At 45.2% G+C, this 24,845-nt stretch overlaps 1 protein-coding gene across 1 annotated transcript in view; it reads right to left on the bottom strand.

Moving 5' to 3' along the window:
* Positions 1–2,015, bottom strand: part of SNX30 (sorting nexin family member 30) — a 118,584-nt gene extending 116,569 nt beyond the window's left edge. The window contains exon 1 of the mRNA XM_002820110.6: positions 1,617–2,015. Coding sequence (XP_002820156.3) covers positions 1,617–1,772 — 156 coding nt within the window. The 5' untranslated portion in view covers positions 1,773–2,015. The remainder of the gene's footprint in view (positions 1–1,616) is intronic.
* Positions 2,016–24,845: the final 22,830 nt, after the last annotated feature.

Raw genomic sequence — 24,845 nt, 5'->3', positions numbered from 1 at the left:
CAGGTGGTAAGTTTTGAGGTAATTTGCTACACAGCAATAGATAATAATTCAGTGTCCCACACAGAACTGAGAAGGAAATGAGGTTTAACCCCCAGTTCCTACACTATTTTAAGACCAATTTTTGTCGATAAGAAAGCAAATTTATTCAGTCATTCAACATTTTTTGGAGACAGGGTCTCACTCTCTTGCCCAGGCTGGAGTACAGCGGTGCAATCATAGCTCACTGCAGCTTTGAACTCACAGGCTCAAGCAATTCTCCCGCCTCAGCCTCCTGAGTAGCCTGGATTACAGGTGCATGCCACCATGCCGTGTGTGTATGTGGAGATGGGGTCTCGATATGTTGCCCAGGCTGGTCTCAAACTTTTGGTCGAGAGCAATCATCCCACCTCACACTCCCAAAGTGCTGGTATTACAGGTGTGAGCCACTGCACCTGGCCTCCGTTAGCTTTTTTAATTTTCCTGTTCCTAATGTTTTGGAACTTCACTCCCTGCTTTCACAAACCCTCTGCAGAAGGTACATCAAGTCCCACTCTCTAGTGATTTTAAGTGCTCAGTGTCCTTCTGACTGCAAGGCGGGCAGGTTATATTTTCTCATACTCCTTTTTTACTGTACCACATGGTGTCCCCCCTAACGGGAGAAGAAAGTTAGGTCCCCTGCTCCCATTAATATTGGGACAAGGGGGAATTCATTTAGTATTTTACCAGGGAGAGAAAATCTTGATCACAAGACCTGAGAACAATTCTAATTTCTGCAATTAGTGACTAAGTGACGGCAGGAGCGCGGATACACTCACTGCTCAAGTCTCCTTCACAGTTGAAATGGCCGTGGGGGTAGGGAGGAGGCCGTCCCTTACCCCTGCCTGAACTCTGCTGTCTCTCCAAGCAGCAGGAGGGTTGTGCTGCTCTAAGAAAATCTGGAGCCTCCCTCCGTACAAAGAAGGTCAAAGGGCGAGCTTTCTTTCCATCAGCCACAAAACCAGCCTCTGCCAAACCTAAACAGAGTGGTAGGCCGTCGGAGGTGAATGGAGCCCCAGACAGAAAACCACAACGAGGCTCTCCTCCCGCCGCCGGCTGGGGTCTGAATCAGGTGACTCCTCAGGACAAACAGCAAACCTAAACAAAGATCACTCCCCACATGACTGACTAGGGGGAAGAAGACTCTCGCTGTAAGCCCAGGGCTGCCCGGACCCAGCACTGAAAGCCAGGAACTCCTGCTTCTGTGCAGTCTCGGGAAACTGGAGGAGCTACAAGTTATGCAGCAGCTCAGCCTGCAGGGATGCACCTGGAGGAACTCGGAACCCCATCCGAGGACACAGGCGCCCTGCCCTGCACACACGCCTCCCGCCCCAACACGCAGGCTGGACCCCTCCCCACCAGCTGTCACCGGTGCTCGCGACCAGTCACAGGCAGCGAAGACCGTCCCTCTGCGGCTGCGACCCCGCGGAGGCGGCAGAGGAGACGCTTTCGCCGAGGGCTCCGGGGCCAGGACACTCCCGTCCCCCGGGAAGGGCCGGCAAGGTGGGCGCGGCCCCAGGCCCACGAAGGCTCCGGATCCATCATCCCCCCGCCACGGGGAGCGAAATAAGCCTCCCAATCCCCGGCCCCAGGTGCCCCACCTTGTCACCGAAGCTGCGGGCCATCAGCAGGTCCGGGCTGGGCGTGCTGTCACCACCCACGGCCTCCTCGCTGCTGGAGCCGGCCAGCGGGTGCGGCATGTCGCGCAGGGAGTGGGGCCCCGTGGACGGCAGGGCCTTGGGGGGCCCGCCCGCCATGGCGCGCACCGCTCGGGACGCGCCGCCGCCGCTTCCTCCTGCTGCCCGCCGCGGCGAGCTCCCCAAGCACCCCGGGCCAAGCCCCTCTCGGCCGCCGCTCAGCCCAAGGCCTTGCACTGGCCGTGCTGGGAGCCGCCGCCACTCGCCGGCTGGTCTCTGCCGGCGCTGAGACGCTCCGCTCCGCGCCGCGCGCCCCCGCTCCGAGCCCGAGCCCGCCGCGGGTCCGCTGGCAGCACGGCCGCAGCGCCCAGCCCACACAGCCACGCCGCCCACCCGCTCCGGCCCCGCCCCCGCCCCCGAGGCGCCGCGGCCGCCCGGGAGGGGGCGGGGAGGGCGGGGTGGGCGGGGAGGGGGCACGTGGTGAAGAAAGGACGCAGGGAGGGAGGAGGCGCGGCCCCGCCCCCGCCCGGCAGGAAGTGCGCCCTGGGCCTCTGCGGCTGTCCTCCCAGTGTCCAACGTTGCCTCGCGGAGGCCGCCGTGCGGAGCAAATGTCTAACGGAAATCAGAGGTGGAAAAGAGGTTGGAGGAGCCTGTTCCGTTCCACCCGCGTGTACTGATGCGCCCACCAGCAGCCACGCTTGGGGCTGGGGGCTTTGAGGACGCGCACGTGAGTCAGGGTCTTCTGGCCTCTAGGGCACGCGCAAGAAGAACCCTAGATAGACGGAATTACGACCCATATCAGAAGAATAGCATAAAGGGCGACGAGGCTCAAAGGAGCTAGAGGACATCGGGTGGGGAACCTGGAAGGGACTTCAAAGAGGCGGTGTGGGGAGTCCTCAGGCTCACTCTGAGGTCCCCATTGTGGCTTGCTTCTGCAGCTGAGCTGGATTTGTGTAAAGTCAAACCTCAGAACAGCGAGCATGAGTAGAGAGCCTCAAATGATATGCGACTCTTCAACTCACACTTTGGCCGAAGAGACTTTTGAAAGAACCATGAGGTTCAAGTTATTTTTCATGCATTTGTGCTTCCTTTCCAGGCCTTGGGCTGAGCTGATTCTCAGCGTTATTTGCTGGCGTGGTGCAAATAGTCAAGGTGTTACTTCCAGCCCTTTGGGGTGTAGGTTCACCTCCTTTTTCCACCTTACCTGTCCCTAGGTCTCCTGTTTCCAAGGCCAAGTCTTTAAAGGGTTTTCAGTCCCTCTAGCAAAGTAATGGGTAGGGAGGCTTATCGTGAGGGACCACATTTTCCTACCCATTCCAAACTCAAACGTTTGCCTAGCTTTACCTGCTAAAAGGTGATGACAGATCTTGACTCTGGGATTCACTAAGGCCTCTACCACAATTTTCTCTAGAAACAAATAGAAGAGAATGCAGAGGGTTGAAATGTACCCAAAATATCAGTCAGAGACTCCGAGCTTCAAAGACCTTCGCCTGTTTCCCCCTATGTAATTTATATAGGGTTGGACGCTTAGTCCTCAAGCTATCATCTTTATCTCCACCACATAAGCCTGCCTTGGCTGGGAAAAATAGCATTCAAAGGGCACTGGGAACAATTTTAAATGCTGCATCTAAGGAATGCCAAGTTCTGGTCCTCTTGGAGTTGGATTAAAATTGTTAACACTTCACATTCAAGGGCTGCTTACAACTACCACAGACCCTATTATCTGTTCTTCTGAATTAGCATGAAAACGAATAGCACAATATAACTAGAAATGAGTATTTCTAGAAATGAGTATATACATCTATAGATGTGTAACATAGGTTTTTCTTATTGAATGGTGCTACTTATTTTAGCAACCAGGCTGCCTTAAATATAATGGAGATCCTTATGGATTAAGACTCTATACCAGCTTTCTCTTTAGGACACCAGGGGAAAGTGAAAAAAGAACCACATTTGAATTTTGCTTTGTCACTACAAGTGGGTGACCATGAGCAAGTTACTAACCTTAGTGAACCTGTTCCTAACCTAAAAAGGAGGAAAATGGAGAGCAGGTAATAATACCTTATGAGATGGTTGTGAGAGTTATATAGCATTCTTTATGTCATAGTCCTAGCAAAGTGCTGGCATGGAATAGGTGCTCCCTAAATGTTAATTACCTACCTTCCTTTCCCTTTCTGTCAGATTTTCTCTACTATCATGGAATAATAAACAGTTTTCGTAATTAAATATGCTTTACTATTCTGAGTAGGGTCTGGTTGAATATATATATTTATAGAGAGAGAGAGAGAGAGACCAGGTAGGGTGCCTCACACCTGTAATCCCAGCACTTTGGGAGGCCAAGGTGGGAGGATCACTTGAGCCCATAAGTTCAAGACCAGCTTGGGCAACATAGTGAGAGCCCCATCTCTATAAAAAATGTAAAAATTAGTCCGGCATGGTGGCACATACCTGTAGTCCCAGCTACCCAAGAGGCTGAGGTGGAAGGATTGCTTGAGCCTGGGAGGTTGAGGGTGCAATGAGCTGAGATTGCACCACTGTACTTCAGCCTGCGCAACAGAAGGACATCTTGTCTGAAAATAAAATAAAAATATATATCCGCACATATATATATGTGTGTGTGTGTATGTGTTTATGTATACATATGTATGTGTATATATATGTGTGTGTGTGTGTGTGTGTGTGTATGCTGACCTCCAAAGTCCTCCATTTGCTCAGTTTAGATTGGAGTACCACTTTTCTATGCTCCCACCAAAAAAAGGACCCAGACCCAGAGTTCCTAAAAGTTCATATGAAATAGTTTATTACAGTTTATTTATTTATTTTCCAGTTTCCTGGTTGGTCGATAGCAGCTGGCCACGATTATCCAGTGGGTAGTCATCAAAACTAAAGAAAGTGAATTCGTATGGAAAGTATTTTGGTAGAAAGTTTCCACCGTGAAATTTAGCCCAGCCCTGCCCATTCATATTCACCATTTCCTGTGGTATTTCAGTGTTCCTTGTGGTGGGAAATTCTCGCTGAAATAAGTGTCCCAGAGCATGTGACTTTGCTTCTACTAAAAGGTTTTTTTTTTTTTTTTTGGAGATAGGGTCTCGCTCTGTCGCCTAGGCTGGAGTGCAGTGGCGTGATCTCAGCTCACTGCAACCTCCGCCTCCCAGGTTCAAGCGATTCTCCTGCCTCAGCCTCCAGAGTAGCTGGGATTACAGGTATGCGCCACCACACCCAGCTAAGTTTTGTATTTTTAGTAGAGACAGGGTTTCACCATGTTGGCCAGGCTGGTCTCAAACTCCTGACCTCAAGTGATCTGCCTGCCACAGCCTCCCAAAGTGCTGGGATTACAGGCTACTAAAAGTTTTAAAAGCAGTATGGTGGTAAGGAGGAAACGTGTAACGTTTCTCCATCACAGCAGAAGGCTGTAGTGTTTGTTGGAATTTATGGAGGGAAGCTTGGATTTCTAGGGTTGAGCTCTGAGGAAGACAGTAGATGTATGTGTGTGCATGGGTGGCGAGGGAGGTCCGCGATGCCACCAGAACCCAAGAACACAGCATGGAGCCCTCCCAATTCATAAGGAATCTTAGACACTTAGGCTGGCACCTTTCAGGAGACAGGGCTTTGGGCCCCAGAATTTAGTACACTTACCAAACAAATCCTATCGACCTCACTAGCAAGCATATCGGGGCTGCATGTGAGCACCCAGACCTCAGAAACAAAGCAGTCTCAATGCATCATTTGCTCATTCTTTCCCCTGGTACAGCATGTGCTTAGGCCTTCTTCATGTTTGTGTTAGCTGCTTATCCTCTGGTGGTTTTTAGTACAATCATAGCTTTATTCTATATGGCATCCCAAGCCCTGCCTCAGAATAACACCACCACTTCTGAAGTGGACGGCTGGTGAGGACAAAGGACGTTTTCAGAGAGCATTCAGGATGACATGTCGCAAGCCACACAGGGCTGTATCAAACAAGGGGGGCAAGTGAGAAGGCACAACCCCCAACAGAGACAAAATTGTGTGGACAATTTAATTCAGCCAATGATGTCCCAGGAAAGAAACAAGGTCCACTTGAGTCCAGGATCTGAACAGTTTTGCTAACAAGAAATTGGAACTTGCTACTGAACCAGCAGAGGGGCTTGTGGGTGAATGATAGCATCATTTTATCTCTCCATATAAAAGAGCTCCTGGCTTGCAAAGCATGGAGACCCTGATGCAGTGAGTTATACAGTACAGTCATGGAGTCAGTGTTCCGAATCTCAAACTTTGGGTGCCTAACAATGACTTGTGAGCTTGTTAAAATGCAAACTTCTGGGCCCCACATCAAGAGATTCTGCTTCTGGAGTGAGGCCTGGTATAATTTTTAATTTAAATTAATTTTTAATTTAAAAAATGTTAACAATCTCCTAGGTGATGCTTACGCTGATGCTGGTCCATCGACTATATTTTGAGGAACACTGTTCTCTTAGCTCCTTCCATTTCTCTTGCTCGCTCTCTCTTTTAACCTAGCATCAATCCATCAAGATCCTTCCATTTTTATTTTTATTTTTATTTTTTTTGGAGACAGAGTCTCACTGTGTCACCCAGGTTGGAGTGCAGTGGTGCAATCTCGGCTCACTGCAACCTGCACCTCCTAGGTTCAAGCAATTCACCTGCCTCAGCTTCCGGAGTAGCTGGGATTATAGGCATGCACCACCATGCCCAGCTAATTTTTGTATTTTTAGTAGAGATGGGGTTTCGCCATGTTGGCCAGGCTGGTCTCAAACTCCTGACCTCAGGTGATCCGCCTACTTTGGCCTCCCAAAGTGCCGGGATTACAGGTGTGAACCACCGCGCCAGCCTTTCTCTCTCTCCTTTAACCTAGCATGAATCCATCCAGATCCTTCCATTTTTCCATTTTTCTTTTCTATTTTTTTTTTTTTTTTTTTTTTTTAGGCAGAGCCTCGCCCTGTCGCCCAGGCTGGAGTGCAATGGTGCAATCTCAGCTCACTGTCACCACTGCCTCCTGGGTTCAAGTGATTGTCCTGCCTCAGTCTCCATGTAGCTGGGATTATAGGCGCACACCACCACGCCTGGCTAATTTTTGTATTTTTAGTAAAGACAGGGTTTCACCATGTTGGCCAGGCAGGTCTTGAACTCCTGACCTCAAGTGATCTGCCCACTTTGGCCTCCCAAAGTGCTGGGATTACAGGCGTGAGCCACCACTCCCAGCCAAGATCCTTCCATTTTTCTAAACTATACATTGACATTCCAAACCTTTAATTGCTTACTTTAAATAAATATCCTATTTGAAAACTTGCTTAGAAAGCAATTTTCTATTAGAAAATTATATTACAAGGTCCTTTTGCACCTAAACTTTTGTGATTATTTTTAGTGAGCATCTACCAGGCGCTTAAAATATAAGGGAAGATTGAGGTGATGGATATCCCATTTACCCTGATGTGTTATTATGCATTGTATACCTGTATCAAAGTATTTCATGAACCCCATAAATATATACACCTACTATGTGCCCACAAAAAATATTAAATTAAAAAAAAAATTTTAAGAGCTCAGATGAACTAACCTATTTGTTGATAGTTTTTGTTTTTTTGTTTATTGTTGTTGTTGTTGTTTCTAAACGGAGTCTCGCTCTGTCACCCAGGCTGGAGTGCAGTGGCGTGATCTCGGCTCACTGCGAGCTCCACCTCTTGGGTTCATGCCATTCTCCTGCCTCAGCCTCCCGAGTAGCTGGGACTACAGGCGCCCACCACCACACCCGGCTAATTTTGTTTTTGTATTTTTAGTAGAGACGGGGTTTCACCATGTTAGCCAGGATGGTCTCAATCTCCTGACCTCGTGATCCACCTGCCTCGACCTCCCAAAGTGCTGGGATTACAGGCATGAGCCACTGCGCCCGGCCGATAGTTTCATTTCATAAGTCTGGTCACGAAGTAGATCACAGAGGAGTGGACACTTTTCAGAGCCCCCAAAACCTTGGCCTACCCTGAAGGCTCCTAGTAGCTGGGCCACATCTGGCTATAGAAACACCTTTCACTGCCGTCACTGAAGGATACGTGCTACCTGGCTTTCTTTACAAGCAGGCGCAGGTGTATGGAGTGTGGGCATGGATGTGTATTCCTTTGTGAGGGCTACTCATTAGAGAGGTTGGGCTGGAGAAGATATGGAACTGACAAGTACTGGAACCACGGGCACTGACTCTTATTAGCAGTGATTCTTTGGATAGAATGGAAAACCTACTTACTGGCTGTGTGCCTCCATGAGAGTGTTTGATTCCATCACAAGGAGTGAACCTTAAAAGGCATCTGGAGGCTGAGTGCGGTGGCTCATGCCTGTAATCCCAACACTTTGAGAGGCTGAGGCAGGTGGATCATCTGAGGTCAAGAGTTTGAGACTGGCCTGACCAACATGGTGAAACCCCATCACTACCAAAAATACAAAAATTAGCCAGGTGAGGTGGCACATGCCTGTAATCCCAGCTACACGGGAGGCTGAGGCACAAGAATTGCTTGAACCCGGGAGGTGGAGGTTGCAGTGAGCCCAGATTGTGCCATTTCACTCCAGCCTGGGAAACAAGGGTGAAACTCCATCTTAAAAAAAAAAAAGGCATCTGGAACATGGACATTCACACATGATATGGCCCAGCAGTTCTACTTTCAGAACACAATAGAAATGCATGCATACATTTACGAAAAGATGGATCCAAGAATCTCCTCAGCAGTGCTATTTGTAAGAGCGAAAACTGGAAACCGGTCACATGGCTGTCAACAGTGTAATCCGTGAATAAATGTGATACATTCACACAATGGAATATTGCACAACAGAATGAAGGAACAACATGGTGAATGCATCTCACAAACATAATAGTGAGTGAAACAAGCTAGATATAAAAGAATATCTGCTGTATGACTCCATTTATATAAAGCTAAAAACCAGGCAAAACTAACATATAGTGTGAGAAATCAGAATAGTGGTGAGTTCTGGGTATTTGTTTTTTGATCTGTGGGCTTGTTTGGGTTTTTTTTGTTTGTTTTATTTTGTAAAAATTCATCAAGCAGGCCGGGTGCAGTGGCTCATGCCTGTAATCCCAATACTTTTGGAGGCCAAGGTGGGCAGATTGCATGAGCCCAGGAATTCAAGACCAGCCTGGGCAACATAGTGAAACCTTGTTTCTACAAAAACTTAGCTGGGCATAGTGGTGTGTGCCTGTAGTCTTAGCTACCCAGGAGGCTGAGGTGGGAGGATCATTTGAGCCCAGGAGGCAGAGGTTGCAGTGAGCAGAGATCACGCTGCTGCACTCCACCCTGGGCAACAGAGTGGGACCCTGTCTCAAAAAAAAAAAAAATTCTTCAAGCAGTATATTTATGGTTTGTGAGCCTTTATGTTCTACTTCAATAAGAAATTTACATTAAAAAGGGCATCTAGTCTTCGACCCTTGCTTCAAAAGTGAGGAAGCTGAGGCCCAGAGGTAGTAATTTGCATGAGGTCAACCAAGAGTGCTCCTGGCAATGATCCTTTCCACTTTGATGCATATTGATGTACATGTGGATTTGGGGGATGCTAATTTAATGACAAAGAAAGGAGGAAATAAGCAAAAAGAGAGAGAAGTGTCAGCCACTATCAGTTGCCTACCAGAGAGTCATTTGCTCCTTCTTCATTGTTCATTGCTTGTCTCTTCTCCCTTCCTTTCAAATACAATCATGTGTGGACCAATGCCTGGAGCTGCTGCAGCCATCTTGTGGCCATGAGTGGAGACATTCCGGTTACCCTGAGGATAGCTGAGTGGATAAATGGAAAGAGCCTGTGTCTTTGGTGGCATCACTGAGCCACTGCATCTAAATCCAGACTTCTTTTGTAGAATATAAACATCCCTATGGTGTCAGGCAGTTTAATTTGAATCCCTGTGACTTGCAGATGAACTCATCCTTATGGATTCAGAAGACAAAGAATACAAGCAAGCAGGAGAAAGTCTAAGAAGAGAGTTCACCTGGTGGGTGGCAATGTTCACAGCAAGAGTACCATCCTTCTGTAACATGCATTCTCAAAAGAGCCAATATCACCTTCAAAAGGATGTAAATTGGTTCTTGGGGTAGGGAGGCCAAAAAAAAAATCTTAAATATTATAGTGGTTTGTGGCCCCCCACAAAGTTCAGCCCTATTCCTTAGTATTTAATTTTTCTTTTAGGGAGCATTTAAACCTAATTAACTCTTCCCCTTTAGGGGCAGTGATAACAAAAAACAAATTGAGAAACACTGCTTTATAGAGATGGAGGGCAAGCTCTAAAACAGAAAAAGAATAGATTTCCTGGCTTCCTGAGGTAGACCTCCTAATCCTTCCGAAAACCTTGGAATTCCACTGACTTCCAGATCCTTGCCCCAGGTTCTGCCACTGTGGTAGCTCCAGCCATGCCAGCTCTGCACAACCCTTCCTGTGCTTTGTAACCCAGGCCTGCAGGCAAGTCCTCACTACACAGAGGTAGTGAGAGAGTGTATGCAGGAGGCCTTTTCTTTATGCATAACCTGCTAGCAATGTAGCAAGACAGTGCTGGGAGCACAGCAATAAAATTACACTTCGTGCCCAGATTATAGATCCAGGTGAGGTGACTTGCTAGAGAAAGGGCTTCCCCATTCCCCCCAGCTATATAAGGTAATGAATTATGCTAGGGTTTCAGGATTTCCTGATTGGCAGGGTAGGAGGCTTGGTATTCCCCCTCTGCTCCCACTCAGGGCTTCCTGCGATATGGCAGGCAGAAAACCACCACCACGACCACTCATGAAAATGGGAGACGGGTCGGGCACAGTGGCTCACACCTGTAATCCCAGCACTTTGGGATGCTGAGGCAGGCAGATCACATGAGGCCAGGAGTTCCAGACCAGCTTAGCCAACATGGTAAAACCCCGTCTCTACTAAAAAAAAAAAATACAAAAATTAGCCAGGCATGGTGGTGCACATCTGTAATTCCAAATACTCGGGAGGCTGAGGCACAAGAATCGCTTGAATCCGGGAGGTAGAGGTTGCAGTGTGCCAAGATCGTGCCGCTGCACTCCAGCCTGGGTGACAGAGCGAGATGCTGTCCAAAAAAAAAAAAAAAAAAAAAAAAATGCTACACAGTGTCCACTCCTTCTGCTTCCGGCTGAGACCCAGCTGGGCTTGGGCTAGTTGAAAAAGTAAAGAAGGATGGAAGGAATATCTCCCACCTGCAGCTCTAGGTGGTACAGAAATCAAGGGATTGATGGTGCAGAGCTGAGTAAAGAGAGGACCCGAGACCAGAGAACCAGAGTCAGGGGTCTGAATTAGTTACTAAAACAAGGGGAATGGTGGTGGTGGCAAAAGCAAATGACAAAGGTCAAGAACAGAGCCAGGGTTCAAGACCCAGAAACAACAGGTCCAGAGAATAAGCCTTCTGGTAATCCTGGGCAGCATCTGGGTGGGCACTGTTGTCATTATGAACCATGGTGCTTGCTGGGATGGGATGCACGGCGTGGCCAGGACAGCCAGAATGGAAGGCTTCCTTTGGAAGGCTTCTCTGAGCTAGCAGGAAGATTTGGACAGGGGAAATGATTTCTCACAGCTCCTTCCTGACCACCCACATAATTGGTTCAAATTAAGCACTAGGCTGTAGAGGTACCAATTCTTTGTTTCTGGAGGCAGGATGCTTTCTTGGCATAGATATAGTCCCTGAGGAAGGATGTGGCTAGCAATAATTGTCGTCTCCTCTTTTAATTTCAACTTTTAATTTTAGAATAGTTTGGATTTCCAGAAAAGTTGCAAAGATAGTACAGAGTTTTTGCGTACTCCTCACCCTGTGTCTCCATTGTTAACATCCTATATCATTGTCGTACATTTGTCACAACTAAGGAGTCAACATTGGCACACTGCTGTTAACTAAACTGTATACTTTATTCTTATTTAACTAGATTTTCCCCAAAGTTATTTTTTTATCCTGAAATCCCACCCAGGATACCACATTACATTTTGCAGTCATGTCTCATTAGCCTCCTCTGGTCTGTGACAGTTTCTTGGACTTTACTTGCTTATGACAGTCTTGAAAAGTATTCATCAGGTACTTTGTAGATTGCCCCTCAGTTTGGTTTTGTCTGTTGTTGTCCTCATGGATAAAGTGGAGTTCAGGGGTTTTTGGGAGGAAGACTACCGAGGTAAGGTGCCTTTTTTTTTTTTTTGAGATGGAGTTTTGTTCTTGTTGCCCAGGCTGGAGTGCAATGGCACAATCTCGGCTCACTGCAACCTCCACCTCCCGGGTTCAAGCAATTCTCCTGCCTTAGCCTCCAGAGTAGCTGGGATTACAGGCATGCACCACCATGCCTGGCTAATTATTTGTATTTTTAGTAGAGATGGAGTTTCACTATGTTGGCCAGGCTGGTCTCGAACTCCTGACCTCAGGTGCTCCACCTGCCTCAGCCTCCCAAAGTGCTGGGATTCCAGGCATGAGCCACCACACCCGGCCAGTAAAGTGCCATTCTAATCACATCATGTATGTTAATCTGTGTTGCACTGCTGTAAAGGAATACCTGAGACTGGATAATTTATAGAGAAAAGAGGTATATTTGGCTCACAGTTTGCAGGCTGTACAAGAAGCACAATGCCAACATCTGCTTCTAGTGAGGCCTCAGGAAGCTTATAAAATCATGACAGAAGGCAAAGGAGAAGCCAGCCTATTACGTGGCAAGAGAGGAAGCAAGAGAGAGGAGGAGGTCCTGGGCTCATTTAAACAACCAGCTCTCTTGCCAGGTGTGGTGGCTCACTTCTGTAATCCCAACACTTTTGGAGGCCAAGGCGGGCAGATCACCTGAGGCCAGGAGTTGGAGACCAGCCTGGCCAACATGGTGAAACCTCGTCTCTACTAAAAATACAAAAATTAGCTGGGCGTGGTGGTGCATGCCTGTAATCCCAGCTACTCAGGAGGCTGAGGCATGAGAATCATTTGAACCCAGGAAGTGGAGGCTGCAGTGAGCTGAGATTGCACCACTGCACTCCTGCCTCGGTGACAGAGTGAGACCCTGTCTCAACAACAACAACAACAACAACCACCTCTCTTGTGAACTAACAGAGTGAGAACTCACTCATTACCATGGGGAAAGCACCAAGCCATTCATAAGGGATCCACCCCCATGACCCAAACACCTCCAACAAGGCCCCACCTCCAACACTGGGGATCACATTTCAATATGAGATTGGAGGGGACAAACATCCAAACTAGATCATCATATCAAGGGCACATACTGTCAACATGGCTTATCACTGAGGGTGTTAAACTTAATTGCCTGGTCAAGGTAGTGTTTGCCAGGTTTCTCCACTGTAAAGTTACTTCCCTCCCCCATATGGCATATGAATTAGACATCAATAAAGCTGTTACAAGAAAAGATGAATGATAATCTGGAGAAAGTTATTTGGAACACAAATGACCCACAAGGTATTAATATCTTTCTTGTTTTCTTTTTCTTTTTTTTTTCTTTGAGACGGAGCCTCGCTCTGTCGCCCAGGCTGGAGTGCAGTGGTGCAATCTCGGCTCACTGCAAGCTCCAGCTCCCGGGTTCACACCATTCTCCTGCCTCAGCCTCCCAAGTAGCTGAGACTACAGGTGCCCGCCACCAGGCCTGGCTAATTCTTTTTATATTTTTAATAGAGACAGGGTTTCACCGTGTTAGCCAGGATGGTCTTGATCTCCTGACCCTCATGATCTGCCCGCCTTGGCCTCCCAAAGTGCTGGGATTACAGGCGTGAGCCACCGCGCCCGGCCCAAGAAATATAAATGATCAAAATATGTATTCAGTCTCACTAGAGATCAATAAAATGTTGATGAAAACAAAAAGATACAATTTTTGCTTGTCCTACCAGCAAATGTTAAAAGACCAATAAATAATAGGTAAGGATTCATGCTTTATGAAATTTAAACAATTTGGGGGGCCTTCTTCCAGAAAAAGAATTCAAAATTTCAAATATAAAAATTAGTACAAGGCCAGGCACTGTGGCTCACGCCTGTAATCCCAGCACTTTCATAGGCCGAGGCAGGAGGATTGCTTGAGCCCAAGAGTTGGAGACCAGCGTGGGCAATATAATGAGACCTTGTCTTTACGAAAAATTTTAAAAATTAGCTGGGCATGGTGATGCGCACCTGTAGTTCCATCTACTCAGGAGGCTGAAGTGGGAGGATCACTTGAGCCCAGGAGTTCAAGGCTACAGTGAGCTATGATCATGCCACTGCACTCCAGCTTGGGAGGCAGAGAGAGACCCTGTCTCAAAAAACAAAGAAACAAACAAAAAACCCTGATACAAAGCTGAATATTAATTTGGAAAATACATCGCCACAATTGTAAGTTTTACAAAACTGATAAATACCACAAACATCACAAAAGTATTAAAATTATTAGCTGCCTGGCACACCTCTATCATACTATTTTCCATAGTCTTTGAATGCATGTTCTTTACTAAATTCTTCATATGACAACTATTTTATAGTATTCTAAAGAGAACAGAAAGCTAATGAAGTCTTTCTTCTAGCATGGCTGATTGAAATTTGCTTTGCTTTTTTATTGTTAATAGTTTACAAAACTTTTTTTCAACTTCAAATTTGTTGTCGGTAATGTGCTAAAATGCCCCCTGATACCTCAGCAGGCTTACCACCAGACATTCTTGCTATTTGTTGTACTGTTACAGATTTTTGGCCTACAAACCCAGGAATTCTTATTCTGTTTCAGGTAAGTCCCACCAAAAAGAAAGAAAAGAAAAAAAAAAATCTAGGCCTGGGCACAGTGGCTCACGCCTGTAATCCCAGCACTTTGGGAGGCTGAGGCAGGCGGATCACAAGGTCAGGAGATCAAGACCATCCTGGCTAACACGGTGAAACCCCGTCCCTACTAAAAATACAAAAAATTAGCCAGGCATGGTGGCGGGTGCCTGTAGTCCCAGCTACTCGGGAGGCTGAGGCAGGAGAATGGTGTGAACCCGGGAGGCGGAGCCTGCAGTGAGCCAAGATCGCACCACTGCACTCCAGCCTGCGCGACAGAGCAAGACTCTGTCTCAAAAAAAAAAAAAAAAAAAAAATCTATATGGTGCGTGTATGTTGCATTACCAAGGATATTCCTGATAGAAGAGAACTTTTGGTTTTGTTAGTCGTCAGTGAGGAGTGATTCATTCATTTACAATTATATAACTTTGACAACGGGAAGAATTTTTTACAGACTAGCTTCTCGCTCTACATTTCAAACTTTGTTTCTTCTCTAGTACTCTCATTCATCTGGTGCCGGTGCCTCAAGACACATTCATTTCATGATGTGACCTCTGGCCCTGCATCTTCATAGAAGCATACCAGGATGTCCAGCAGTAACGTATCTATGCACAGAAGTGACGGCGAACGTTGTAAATACATCCTGCTAGACTCAAATAAATGTATCCCAGCTCAACTTTCAACTGGCAGCCACTGCAAGCCATAAAACCCAAGGGCAAGAGTAAGGGAAGGGGAATTTGGACTGGAGAGGTACAGTTGTCTTATCTGGCTGCCATAAAAATAACTTACTTTGTCAAGTTTTGACCCTGTGAGCACATTGCTAAGGCTTGTCCCAGGGCTAGGGGAAAGGGGACTCACATGTTCAAGCAAAAAAAAATGCCCTGAAATGTAAGCTTCAGGCTCAGAGGCAATCAGCCTCCACATCCACTGCTAGTGAGAATACTGAGAAACAGGTACTCTCAAATGGTGTTGGCAAAAACATGAAGTGCTATCAAAATAAAAGCACTAGACTTTGGAAGGCCAAGGTGGGCAGATTGCTTGAGCCCAGGAGTTTAAGACCAGTGTAGGAAACATGGTGAAACAAAAATTAGCCGGGCATGGTGGCGTGTGCCTGTGTTCTCAGCTACCTGGGAGGCTGAGATGGGAGGATCTCGACCCCGGGAGGTCGAGGCAGCCAGTGAGCCATGATCACAACACTACACTATAGCCTGGGCAACAGAGTGAGACCTTGTCTCAATCAATCAGTCAATCAATAAATAAAAATAAAAGCACTGGCTGGGCATGGTGGCTCACGCCTGTAATCCCAGCACTTTAGGAGGCTGAGGCGGGCAGATCATGAGGTCAGGAGTTCAAGACCATCCAGGCCAACATGGTGAAACCCTGTCTCTACTAAAAATACAAAAAAATTAGCTGGGTGTGGTGGCGCACACCTATAGTCCCAGCTAGTCGGGAGGGTGAGGTGGGAGAATCACTTGAACCTGGGAGGTGGAGGTTGCAGTGAGCTGAGATCATGCCACTGCACTCCAGCCTGGTGACAGGGAGAGACTCTGTCTCAAAAAAATAAATAATAAATAATAAAGCACTAATACCTAAGGAAATATGTGCAAAGACTTTTTTTGCAGCATTATTCTTAGAGGCAACGAAAGTGGAAATAATCTCATATACATCACTAGGGAAAAGGTTGAATAAATTATGATACATCTGGCCGGTCATGATGGCTCATGCCTGTAATCCCAGCACTTTGGGAGGCCGAGGCAGGCAGATCATGAGGTCAGGAGTTCCAGACCAGCCTGGCCAACGTAGTGAAACCTTGTCTCTACTAAAAACACAAAAATTAGCCGGGCGTAGTGGCATGCATCTGTAGTCCCAGCTACTCAGGAGGCTGAGGCAGGAGAATCGCTTGAACCTGGGAGGGGGAGGTTGCAGTGAGCCGACATTGCGCCACTGCACTCCAGCCTAGGTGACAGAGCGAGACTCTGTCTAAAAGACAAAACAAAACAAAAAAAATTCTGATGCATCCACACTGTATTATGCAGCATTAAAAAAGGATAAATTTGAGTTTTATGTATGGGAAGGTCTGTAATACATTTAAAACGGCAAACAGTAAAGTAATATGCATGCTGGGATCACATTTTTGTAAAGAAGAAAACTCCTCCACATATGTGTGTGTGTGTGTAAATATATATAGATAGATGAATATATATGTATAGATTTTCTATGAGAACAAAAGAATATGCAGCCAGACTTAAGGTTTTCAACTTGGTGAGGGTCAGGGAACAGAGATTAGTAGAGGGGACAGACCAGATTAATGTTTGCTTTCTACAACTTTATGTTGTTTACTTTCACAGAGTACAACAGGCATTTATTTATTTTGCAATTTAAACATTAGAATAAAATTTTTAAAAATCAAAACATATGAAACATCTGGCACTGGGCACGATGGCTCACGCCTGTAATCCCAGCACTTTGGGAGGCCGAGGTGGGCAGATCATGAGGTCAGGAGATCGAGACCATCCTGCCTAACACAGTGAAACCCCGTCTCCACTAAAAATACAGAACTTTAGCCAGGTGTGGTGGTGGGCACCTGTAGTCCCAGCTACTCAGGAGACTGAGGCAGGAGAATTGCTTGAACCTGGGAGGTGGAGGTTGCAGTGAGCCGAGATTGTGCCACTGCACTCCAGCCTGGGTGACACAGCAAGACTCCATCTCAAAAAAAAAAAAAAAGAAAAAAAGAAATGTCTGAACTAAACATATTTACAGTGCCTCCCACTTCTTTTTCAAGGATTACCAATATTCTTTGTAAAGCCAACCCTATGCTTACCTTTCTCCACTCCTAAAGTAATAGAATTATATGAAGCGCTTTGAGAAATCTCCACTGTACCCCATGGTATAAAAGTCCATGTCCATGGTACTTTTTAAAAGCCTCTATGACATGTATCACTTTCTACTTTAAATTATATCTATCTAATCCCAGCACTTTAGGAGGCCGAGGCGGGCGGATCACCTGAGGTTGGGAGTTCAACACCAGCCTGGCCAACATGGTGAAACCCCGTCTCTGCTAAAAATACAAAAATTATCCAGGTGTGGTGGTGTGAGCCTGTAATCCCAGCTACTCAGGAGGCTGAGGCAAGAGAATCACTTGGACCCAGGAGGCGGAGGTTGCAGTGAGCAGAGATCATGCCACTGCACTCAGCCTGGGGAACAGAGCAAAACTCTGTCTCAAAAAAAAAAAAATTATATTTATCTGCTACTCAATAGCAACAAAGACAATTTCCTTGCACAATCTTAGACTTCTGCCTTTCAGCTGTGTCCCACCTCTCTCCTCCACTTTACAGACACACTCCTTCCTGTCCTACCTCATTTTTATCAGATGTGTCTTGAAACGTGTTAAAAAGCAAGGTTGCATTAATGTCATACAATTTGAGGTACACTACAGAATCATTTCCAATTTTAGAAAAAAATTCAATTTTACTTCTGATTAGAATTTTTTTTACACTTCAGAGTTCTGTGTCTTTTTGCTATTAAGGATGTAATATGTATATTTATAACTGAAGAGGTATATTCCTTTTTTTTTTTTTTTTGAGATGGAGTCTTGCTCTATTGCCCAGGCTGGAGTGCAATGGCACAATCTCGGCTCACTGCAACTTCTGCCTCCCAGGTTCAAGTGCTTCTTGTACTTCAGCCTCCTGAGTAGCTGGGACCACACGCGTGGGCCACCACACCCCGCTAATTTTTGTATTTTTAGTAGAAACGGGGTTTCGCCATGTTGGCCAGGCTGGTCTTGAACTCCTCGGCCCAAGTGATCTGCCTGTCTTGGCATCCCAAAGTGCTGGGATTCAAGCATGAGCCACCATGCCCAGCCTTGAGTTGATATATTCTCAGCATCTTCATTTTGATTATACTCTTAAAAGATTTTCTAATATTCTCAGTATAAAATATAACAAATTTTCTGGATGGCCACTATTTAGCTAATGAAATGAATATTAGCTCCTACATTTACATCTGTTTAAGATCAATAAATTAGCAAATATTTCAACTTTAATTTCCTTTTGCTATTGAGAAAAGAACAGTGGCAGGCTTAACATGTGTAGACTCTCGCCCAGTCAGTTTCATCTGAATGTTTTTGGGGCCTGAGGCAAGAATACAGATGAAGGCTCACATTCTACATGTCTAAATATTTAAAAGTTATGAATCCAGGTAACAAATATATATTAAGACTATGGTTTTGGAATGACTGAAAGTTGACTAAATATGAAAGACAACTAACTTTATGACTTTTTATATCTGGGTGTTCTATTGACATTTGATATGAGTAATAAAATAAATATACAAGTAGCTCATAAATTAGTTTATACGATAAAACTTCTTTTTTTGCCTTTATATCAGCAAAAAAATTAATTACATTATTATGAGTGTAAGATTTTTCACACAAATTGTGTTCTATGACAATAATACCAATTGGACAAACTTTCTCACATTATTATTGTTCTTAGTTTTCTATTACTTTCTACTTGGAGAAAACATGTTCTCTGGTAAAGAAGCAACAGTTGAAACTGCTAATGAAATTCTTTTTTTTTCTTTTTTTTTTTTTCTTTGAGACGGAATCTGGCTCTGTCACCCAGGCTGGAGTGCAGTGGTGGGATCTCAGCTCACTGCAACCTCCATCTCCCAGGCTCAGGTGATCCTCCCACCTCAGCCTCCCAAGTAGCTGGGACCACAGGCACATGCCCCAACACCAGGCTAATTTTTTGTATTTTTTGGTAGAGATGGGGTTTTGCCATGTCATCCAAGCTGGTCTCAAACTCCTGAGCTCAAGCGATCCTCCTGCCTTGGCTTCCCAAAGTGCTAAAATTACAAGCCTGAGCCACCGCACCTGGCTGCTAATGAAATTCTTAAAGCAATATTTAGATTCAGAAGTGAATTACAAATTTTACACACTGTATTAAAAAAAACACTGTCTTGGTCCGCCCAGGCCGCCATAACAAAAGACCACAGATTTGGTGACTTAAACAACAGGAATTTTTTTCTTACAGTTCTGGAGACTGGGAAGTCAAAGATCAAGGGTCCAGCAAGGCAGGTTTCATTCTGTGGCCTGTTCTTTTGGCTGACAGATGACCATCATCTAGCTATGCGCTCATGTGACCTCTTGAGTGTGTTCTAGGAGAGAGAGCCAGCAAGCTCTCTGGTGTCTTTTCTTTTTTTTTTTCTTTCTTTATTTTTTGAGACGGAGTCTCGCTCTGTCACCCAGGCTGGAGTGCAATGGCGCGATCTTGGCTCACTGCAACCTCCGCCTCCCAGGTACAAGTGATTCTCCTGCCTCAGCCTCCTGAGTAGCTGGGATTATAGTTGCCACCACCACACCCAGCTAATTTTTGTGTTTTTAGTAGTGACGGGGTTTCACCAGGTTGGCCAGGCTGGTCTCGAACTCCTGACCTTAGCTGATCCACCCACCTCGGCCTCCCAAAGTGCTGGGATTACAGGCATTAGGAGCTACCTTCTCCACTGAGAGCTGCAGAAACAACCTGCCTGCAGAGGGGAGCCACCCTCTCCAGGGCCTCCTCTCTACTGAGAACTGAATACTGGACACATGACCGGCCTACAGAGAGGAGCTGCCCACTCTGGGTCTCCTCCGAGCTGTTGTAACACTAAATAAAGCTCTTTGTCTTGTTCACCCTTCACTTGTCTGTGTACCTTCTTCTTCCTGGACACAGGACAAGAACTCGGGCAAAGGTGCTGCGACCACAGAGGTTTCTGGCCAGAAAATTGACACCCCAAAGATCCCATACACATTCAGTCCATAATACATAAGATCAATTTTCACAGAATAGTAGGATATTTTTAATTTTGTCATAAATTATATGTATTGCAAATTGTATTATCTTAATACAAAATATTTGTTACTAGAGAATCAGTATCAAGCTTCACTTATGTTACTTATAAACCTATACATATATACACAAATATAACAGGAATTATCAAATACTTAATATTGCAGAAATAGTTCCTTAGCCAACAGTGCAACTGTTGTGAATAGTGAACTAATTCTGACGAGCTCCAGAATCACAAATGAGAATAAGGAAAACAGGAAAATGGACACTCACTGAAGGGAAACAATTCTTGGTTGTGCACAATTCCACTGAATTCCTCTGATCTGAGAGGAGGTATTTGGAAGTTAATAATTTGCCTTTTCTCTTACCTAAGTTCTGCTGCTCAACTATTCCTGGCACTAAAATGCACTGTCCATTTCTGACCTCAACAGAGGCATAACTTGTAAACCTTCACAGCAGTCCAACCCAGCCGCCTTTCTTTCAAGAACACAGGGCAAGAGGTGTTTCCACAGGGTATAAATTGTGTTAGTCACAGAAGCAGACATTCAAAGTTCCAGGTTGTTCTGTGCCAGAGCCAAATGCCAGATCCCAAGCACAGAGGTTCTCATCTGTCCTTTAACAAATTTATGTGCGTGTGTGTATGTACTGGATCCTCTAAAATGTGGCGGCAGGAGTCCCTCCTGTTTGCTATGGTCTATGGGCAATACTGAGCCTAATGAAGCCCAAATGACTTCATACTGTGCTATATAAATGAAGAGTTTATAGTCTTTTGAACAGAGGAAACTGGTGGGAGAATTGAGGTACCATAGGGCATGCAGTGATATAGGCAAGCAAACCCAAAGAAATGCATGCCGTTGCTAAGGGCATCCTCTTTACACTGTGAATAGCGATTGCATTTGCCAAAACATCAGTTGTCACATAAAATTTAACGTATTAGCTAGAATGTGTCTGTTTTGTGGGTTTGGTTGTGTTTAAGTTGTAAACCTAAATTCCAAGCAATTCTTAATTTTGAGAAACATATTTATTTTGGAAATCTTATAAAGGTGAATAATCTTCATATGCAGACACAGGACTAGTGTTGACTGACAACTGTTAGAAAGGGATGATCAAAACTTATCATTTCTGTTGCCAATTACTAAAAGATTTCTCAAAATAAAGCTGGGCATGGTGGCTCACACCTGTAATCCCAGCACTTTGGGAGGCTGAGGCAGGCAGATCACCTGAGGTTGAGAGTTCAAGACCAGCTTGGCCAACATGGTGAAATTCCATCTCTACTAACAAATACAAAAACTAGCTGGATGTGGTGGTGCATACCTGTAATCCCAGCTACTAGGGAGGCTGAAGCAGAAGAATCGCTTGAACCCAGAAGGGGGAGGCTGCAGTGAGCCAAGATTGCACCACTGCACTCCAGACTAGGTGACACAGTGAGACCCTGTCTCAAAAAAATAAAAGATAAAATAAAAAATTTCTCAAAATAATATGATTTATTTTAAAATGTTCTAGGAGAACTACATACTAAAAAGAAGCTACATAAGTGGCAGCAAGAGAGACAAGCATGTTATTAATTCAAAGCTACCGTCCCACATTTAAGTATTAGAAGGTAGATACTGAGCAGGAAGCTTCCTTTCCAACAATGGTGAGGGGGCCTCTCTGAACCTATTCTGATTCAGGGGCTGCCCAATACAAAATTAAAGAATTTTTTAAAATTTAAAAATAAAGGGAAAATACCTGTAAAATACTGCATTTTAAGCTCTTCTAACAGGCAATATTAGATAATGTCAATGCAAAATGTTATCTAACTTGTCTTTTCATCCACACTGCCCAACATGGTGCCTTGCAGGTAGAAAGCCCTTAATAAGAAAGCAAATTGCAAAAGGATATACAGTTGACCGTTGAACATCACGGGCTTGAACTGTGTAAGTCCACTTATACAGGGATTGTTTTATAACCAACTGCAGATTGATGCTACAGTGTTCATAGTATGCAAAACTCGCGTGTATATACAGAGGGCTGACTTCTCCTATACATGAGTTCTTCAGGGCTGACTGACAGACTTGAATATACTCGGATTTTGGTATACAAGAGGCTCCTTGAATCAATCTCCCACATGTACCAAGAGATGACTATGTATATATATATAGATAGATAGCCATATATATATATATATATATATATATATATATATATATATACATGGTATATATATGTATATATTATGTCAGCATTTTTATGAAGTTTTAAAACATTCACAACAATGTAATTTTAAGGGATTTAATGTAGTACAAATTTTTCTTTTTTTTTTTGAGACAGGGTCTCACTCTGTCATCCAGGCTGGAATGCAATAGTGTAGTGGCACGATCTTGGCTCACTACAACCTCTACCTCCTGGGTTCAAGCGATTCTTCTGCCACAACCCCCCAAGTAGCTGGGATTACAGGCGTCTGCCAAGATGCCTGGCTAGTTTTTTGTATTTTTAGTAGAAACGAGGTTTTGCCATGTTGGCCAGGCTGGTCTCACACTCCCGACTTCAAGTGGTCTGTCTGCCTCGGCCTCACAAAGTGCTGGGAATACAGGTATGAGGCACTGCACCCGGCCAAATGTAGTACAAATGTAAAGATATGTATTGGAACAATGAAAACTAAATTCAGCGAAGTGGTTACCTCCCAGGTGGAGGGAGAGGAACACAATGGAGAAATGATGTCCAGGAGGATTCCAATGTATTTGGAATGTTTTCTTTTTTAGGCTAGGCAATATGTTCAAGGGTGTCAATTATATTGTTAGCTATGTATTTGTATAAGTCTGAAATATTTCATTAAAATGCAACCCCAATTAAAAAAAAAGTCATTCCAACATTTGTTTCTCAAAGACTTTCACATGTTGCTAGGCATGGTGGCTCATGCCTGTAATCCTAGCAATTTGGGAGGCCAAGGTAGGTGGATCGCTTGAGCCCAGGAGTTCTAGACCAGCCTGGGCAACATAGCAAAACTCTGTCTCTACAAAAAATACAAAAATTAGCCAGGCGTGGTGGCACATGCCTGTAATCCCAGCTACTCTGGAAGCTGATTGGGAGGATAGCTTGAGTCCGGCAGGTGGAGGCTGTGGTAAGCTGGGATTGCACCACTGCACTCCTGCCTGGGTGATAGAACAAGACTCTATCTCAAAAAAAAAAAAGTAATGTGCTCTGAGCTACAGGCACTGTAATGAATTACCATAAACTTGGTGCCTTAAAACAACAGAAATTTATCCTTTCACTGTTCTGGAGGCCAGAAGTCCAAACCAATTTCATAAGCCAAAATCAAAGTGTCAGCAGGGCCAAACTTTCTCCAGAGGCTCTAGGACAGTGTCCCTTCCTTGCTTCTTCAAGCTTCTGGGAGCTGCCAGCATCCCTTGGCTTGTAGCTACATCACTCTAATCTCCGCCTCTGTGGTCACATTGCCTTCTCCTATGTCAAATCTTCCTCTCTTCTGTCTTGTACAGACATTTGTGGCCAGGCGCAATGGCTCATGCCTGTAATCCCAGCATTTTCAGAGGCTGAGGCAGAAGAATCGCTTGAGGTCACCAGTTTGAGACCAGCCTGGCCAACGTGGTGAAACTCTGTCACTACTAAAAATACAAAAATTAGCTGGGCGTGGTGGCCAGTGCCTGTAATCCCAGCTACTCAGGAGGCTGAAACAGGAGAATCACTTGAACCTGGGAAGTGGAGGTTGCAGTGAGCCAAGTTCGCACCACTGCACTTCAGCCTGGGTGACAGAGCAAGACTCTGTCTCAAAAAAAAAAAAAAAAAGACACCTGTGCACTTGTGATTGCAGTGAGGGCCCACCTGGATAATCCAGGATCATCTCCCTATCTCAAGACCCCTAATTTAATCACATGTGCAAAGATGCTTTTTCCATATAAGGTAGTAATTACAGGTTCCAGGGATTAGGACCTGGCCACAAGTACCTTTAGTTTAAGTCACCATAGGTATGCAGTCCTTTCCTAAGGTTCAGGTTGAATAACATTAGCTCAAGGGTATCAAATAAAAGATACTGATTAACTATCAAGGAACTTCAAGAATGCTCAGGGATTTGGAACATGCAGCATAGGGCTGATATTTTGTCATTAATCTTAAGTAAGAGCCTTTTAGCAAATTTGTTAAATTTATAAATGGCAGCAAGCCTAGAAGAACTTTTTTTTGTTTGTTTGTTTTTCTGTTTGCTTTTTGAGATGGAGTTTCACTCTTGTTGCCCAGGCTGGAGTGCAATGGCGCGATCTCAGCTCACTACAACCTCCGCCTCCCAGGTTCAAGTGATTCTCCAGCCTCAGCATTTAGAGTAGCTGGGATTACAGGCATGCACCACCACGCCTGGCTAATTTTGTATTTTTAGTAGAGACGGGGTTTCTCCATGTTGGTCAGGCTGGTCTTGAACTCCCGACCTCAGGTGATCTGCCAGCATCAGCCTCACCAAAGTGCTGGAATTACAGGTGTGAGCCACCGTGCCCAGTCGTAGAAGAACTGTTAACAATGCCAGTGCAGTAGTTTCAGAAGACCAAACACTTTGAACTTTGATAGATCAGTAATGCTAAAGGGCATATTAGCTGCATACCGTGCTATGGTTTGGATGTTTTTGTCCCCTCCAAAAGTTCATGTTGAAAC

The sequence above is a fragment of the Pongo abelii genome, chromosome 13 (assembly GCF_028885655.2).
Source record: "Pongo abelii isolate AG06213 chromosome 13, NHGRI_mPonAbe1-v2.0_pri, whole genome shotgun sequence".
Lineage (NCBI taxonomy): Eukaryota > Metazoa > Chordata > Mammalia > Primates > Hominidae > Pongo > Pongo abelii.
This window is presented reverse-complemented; position numbering and strand designations above follow the sequence as displayed.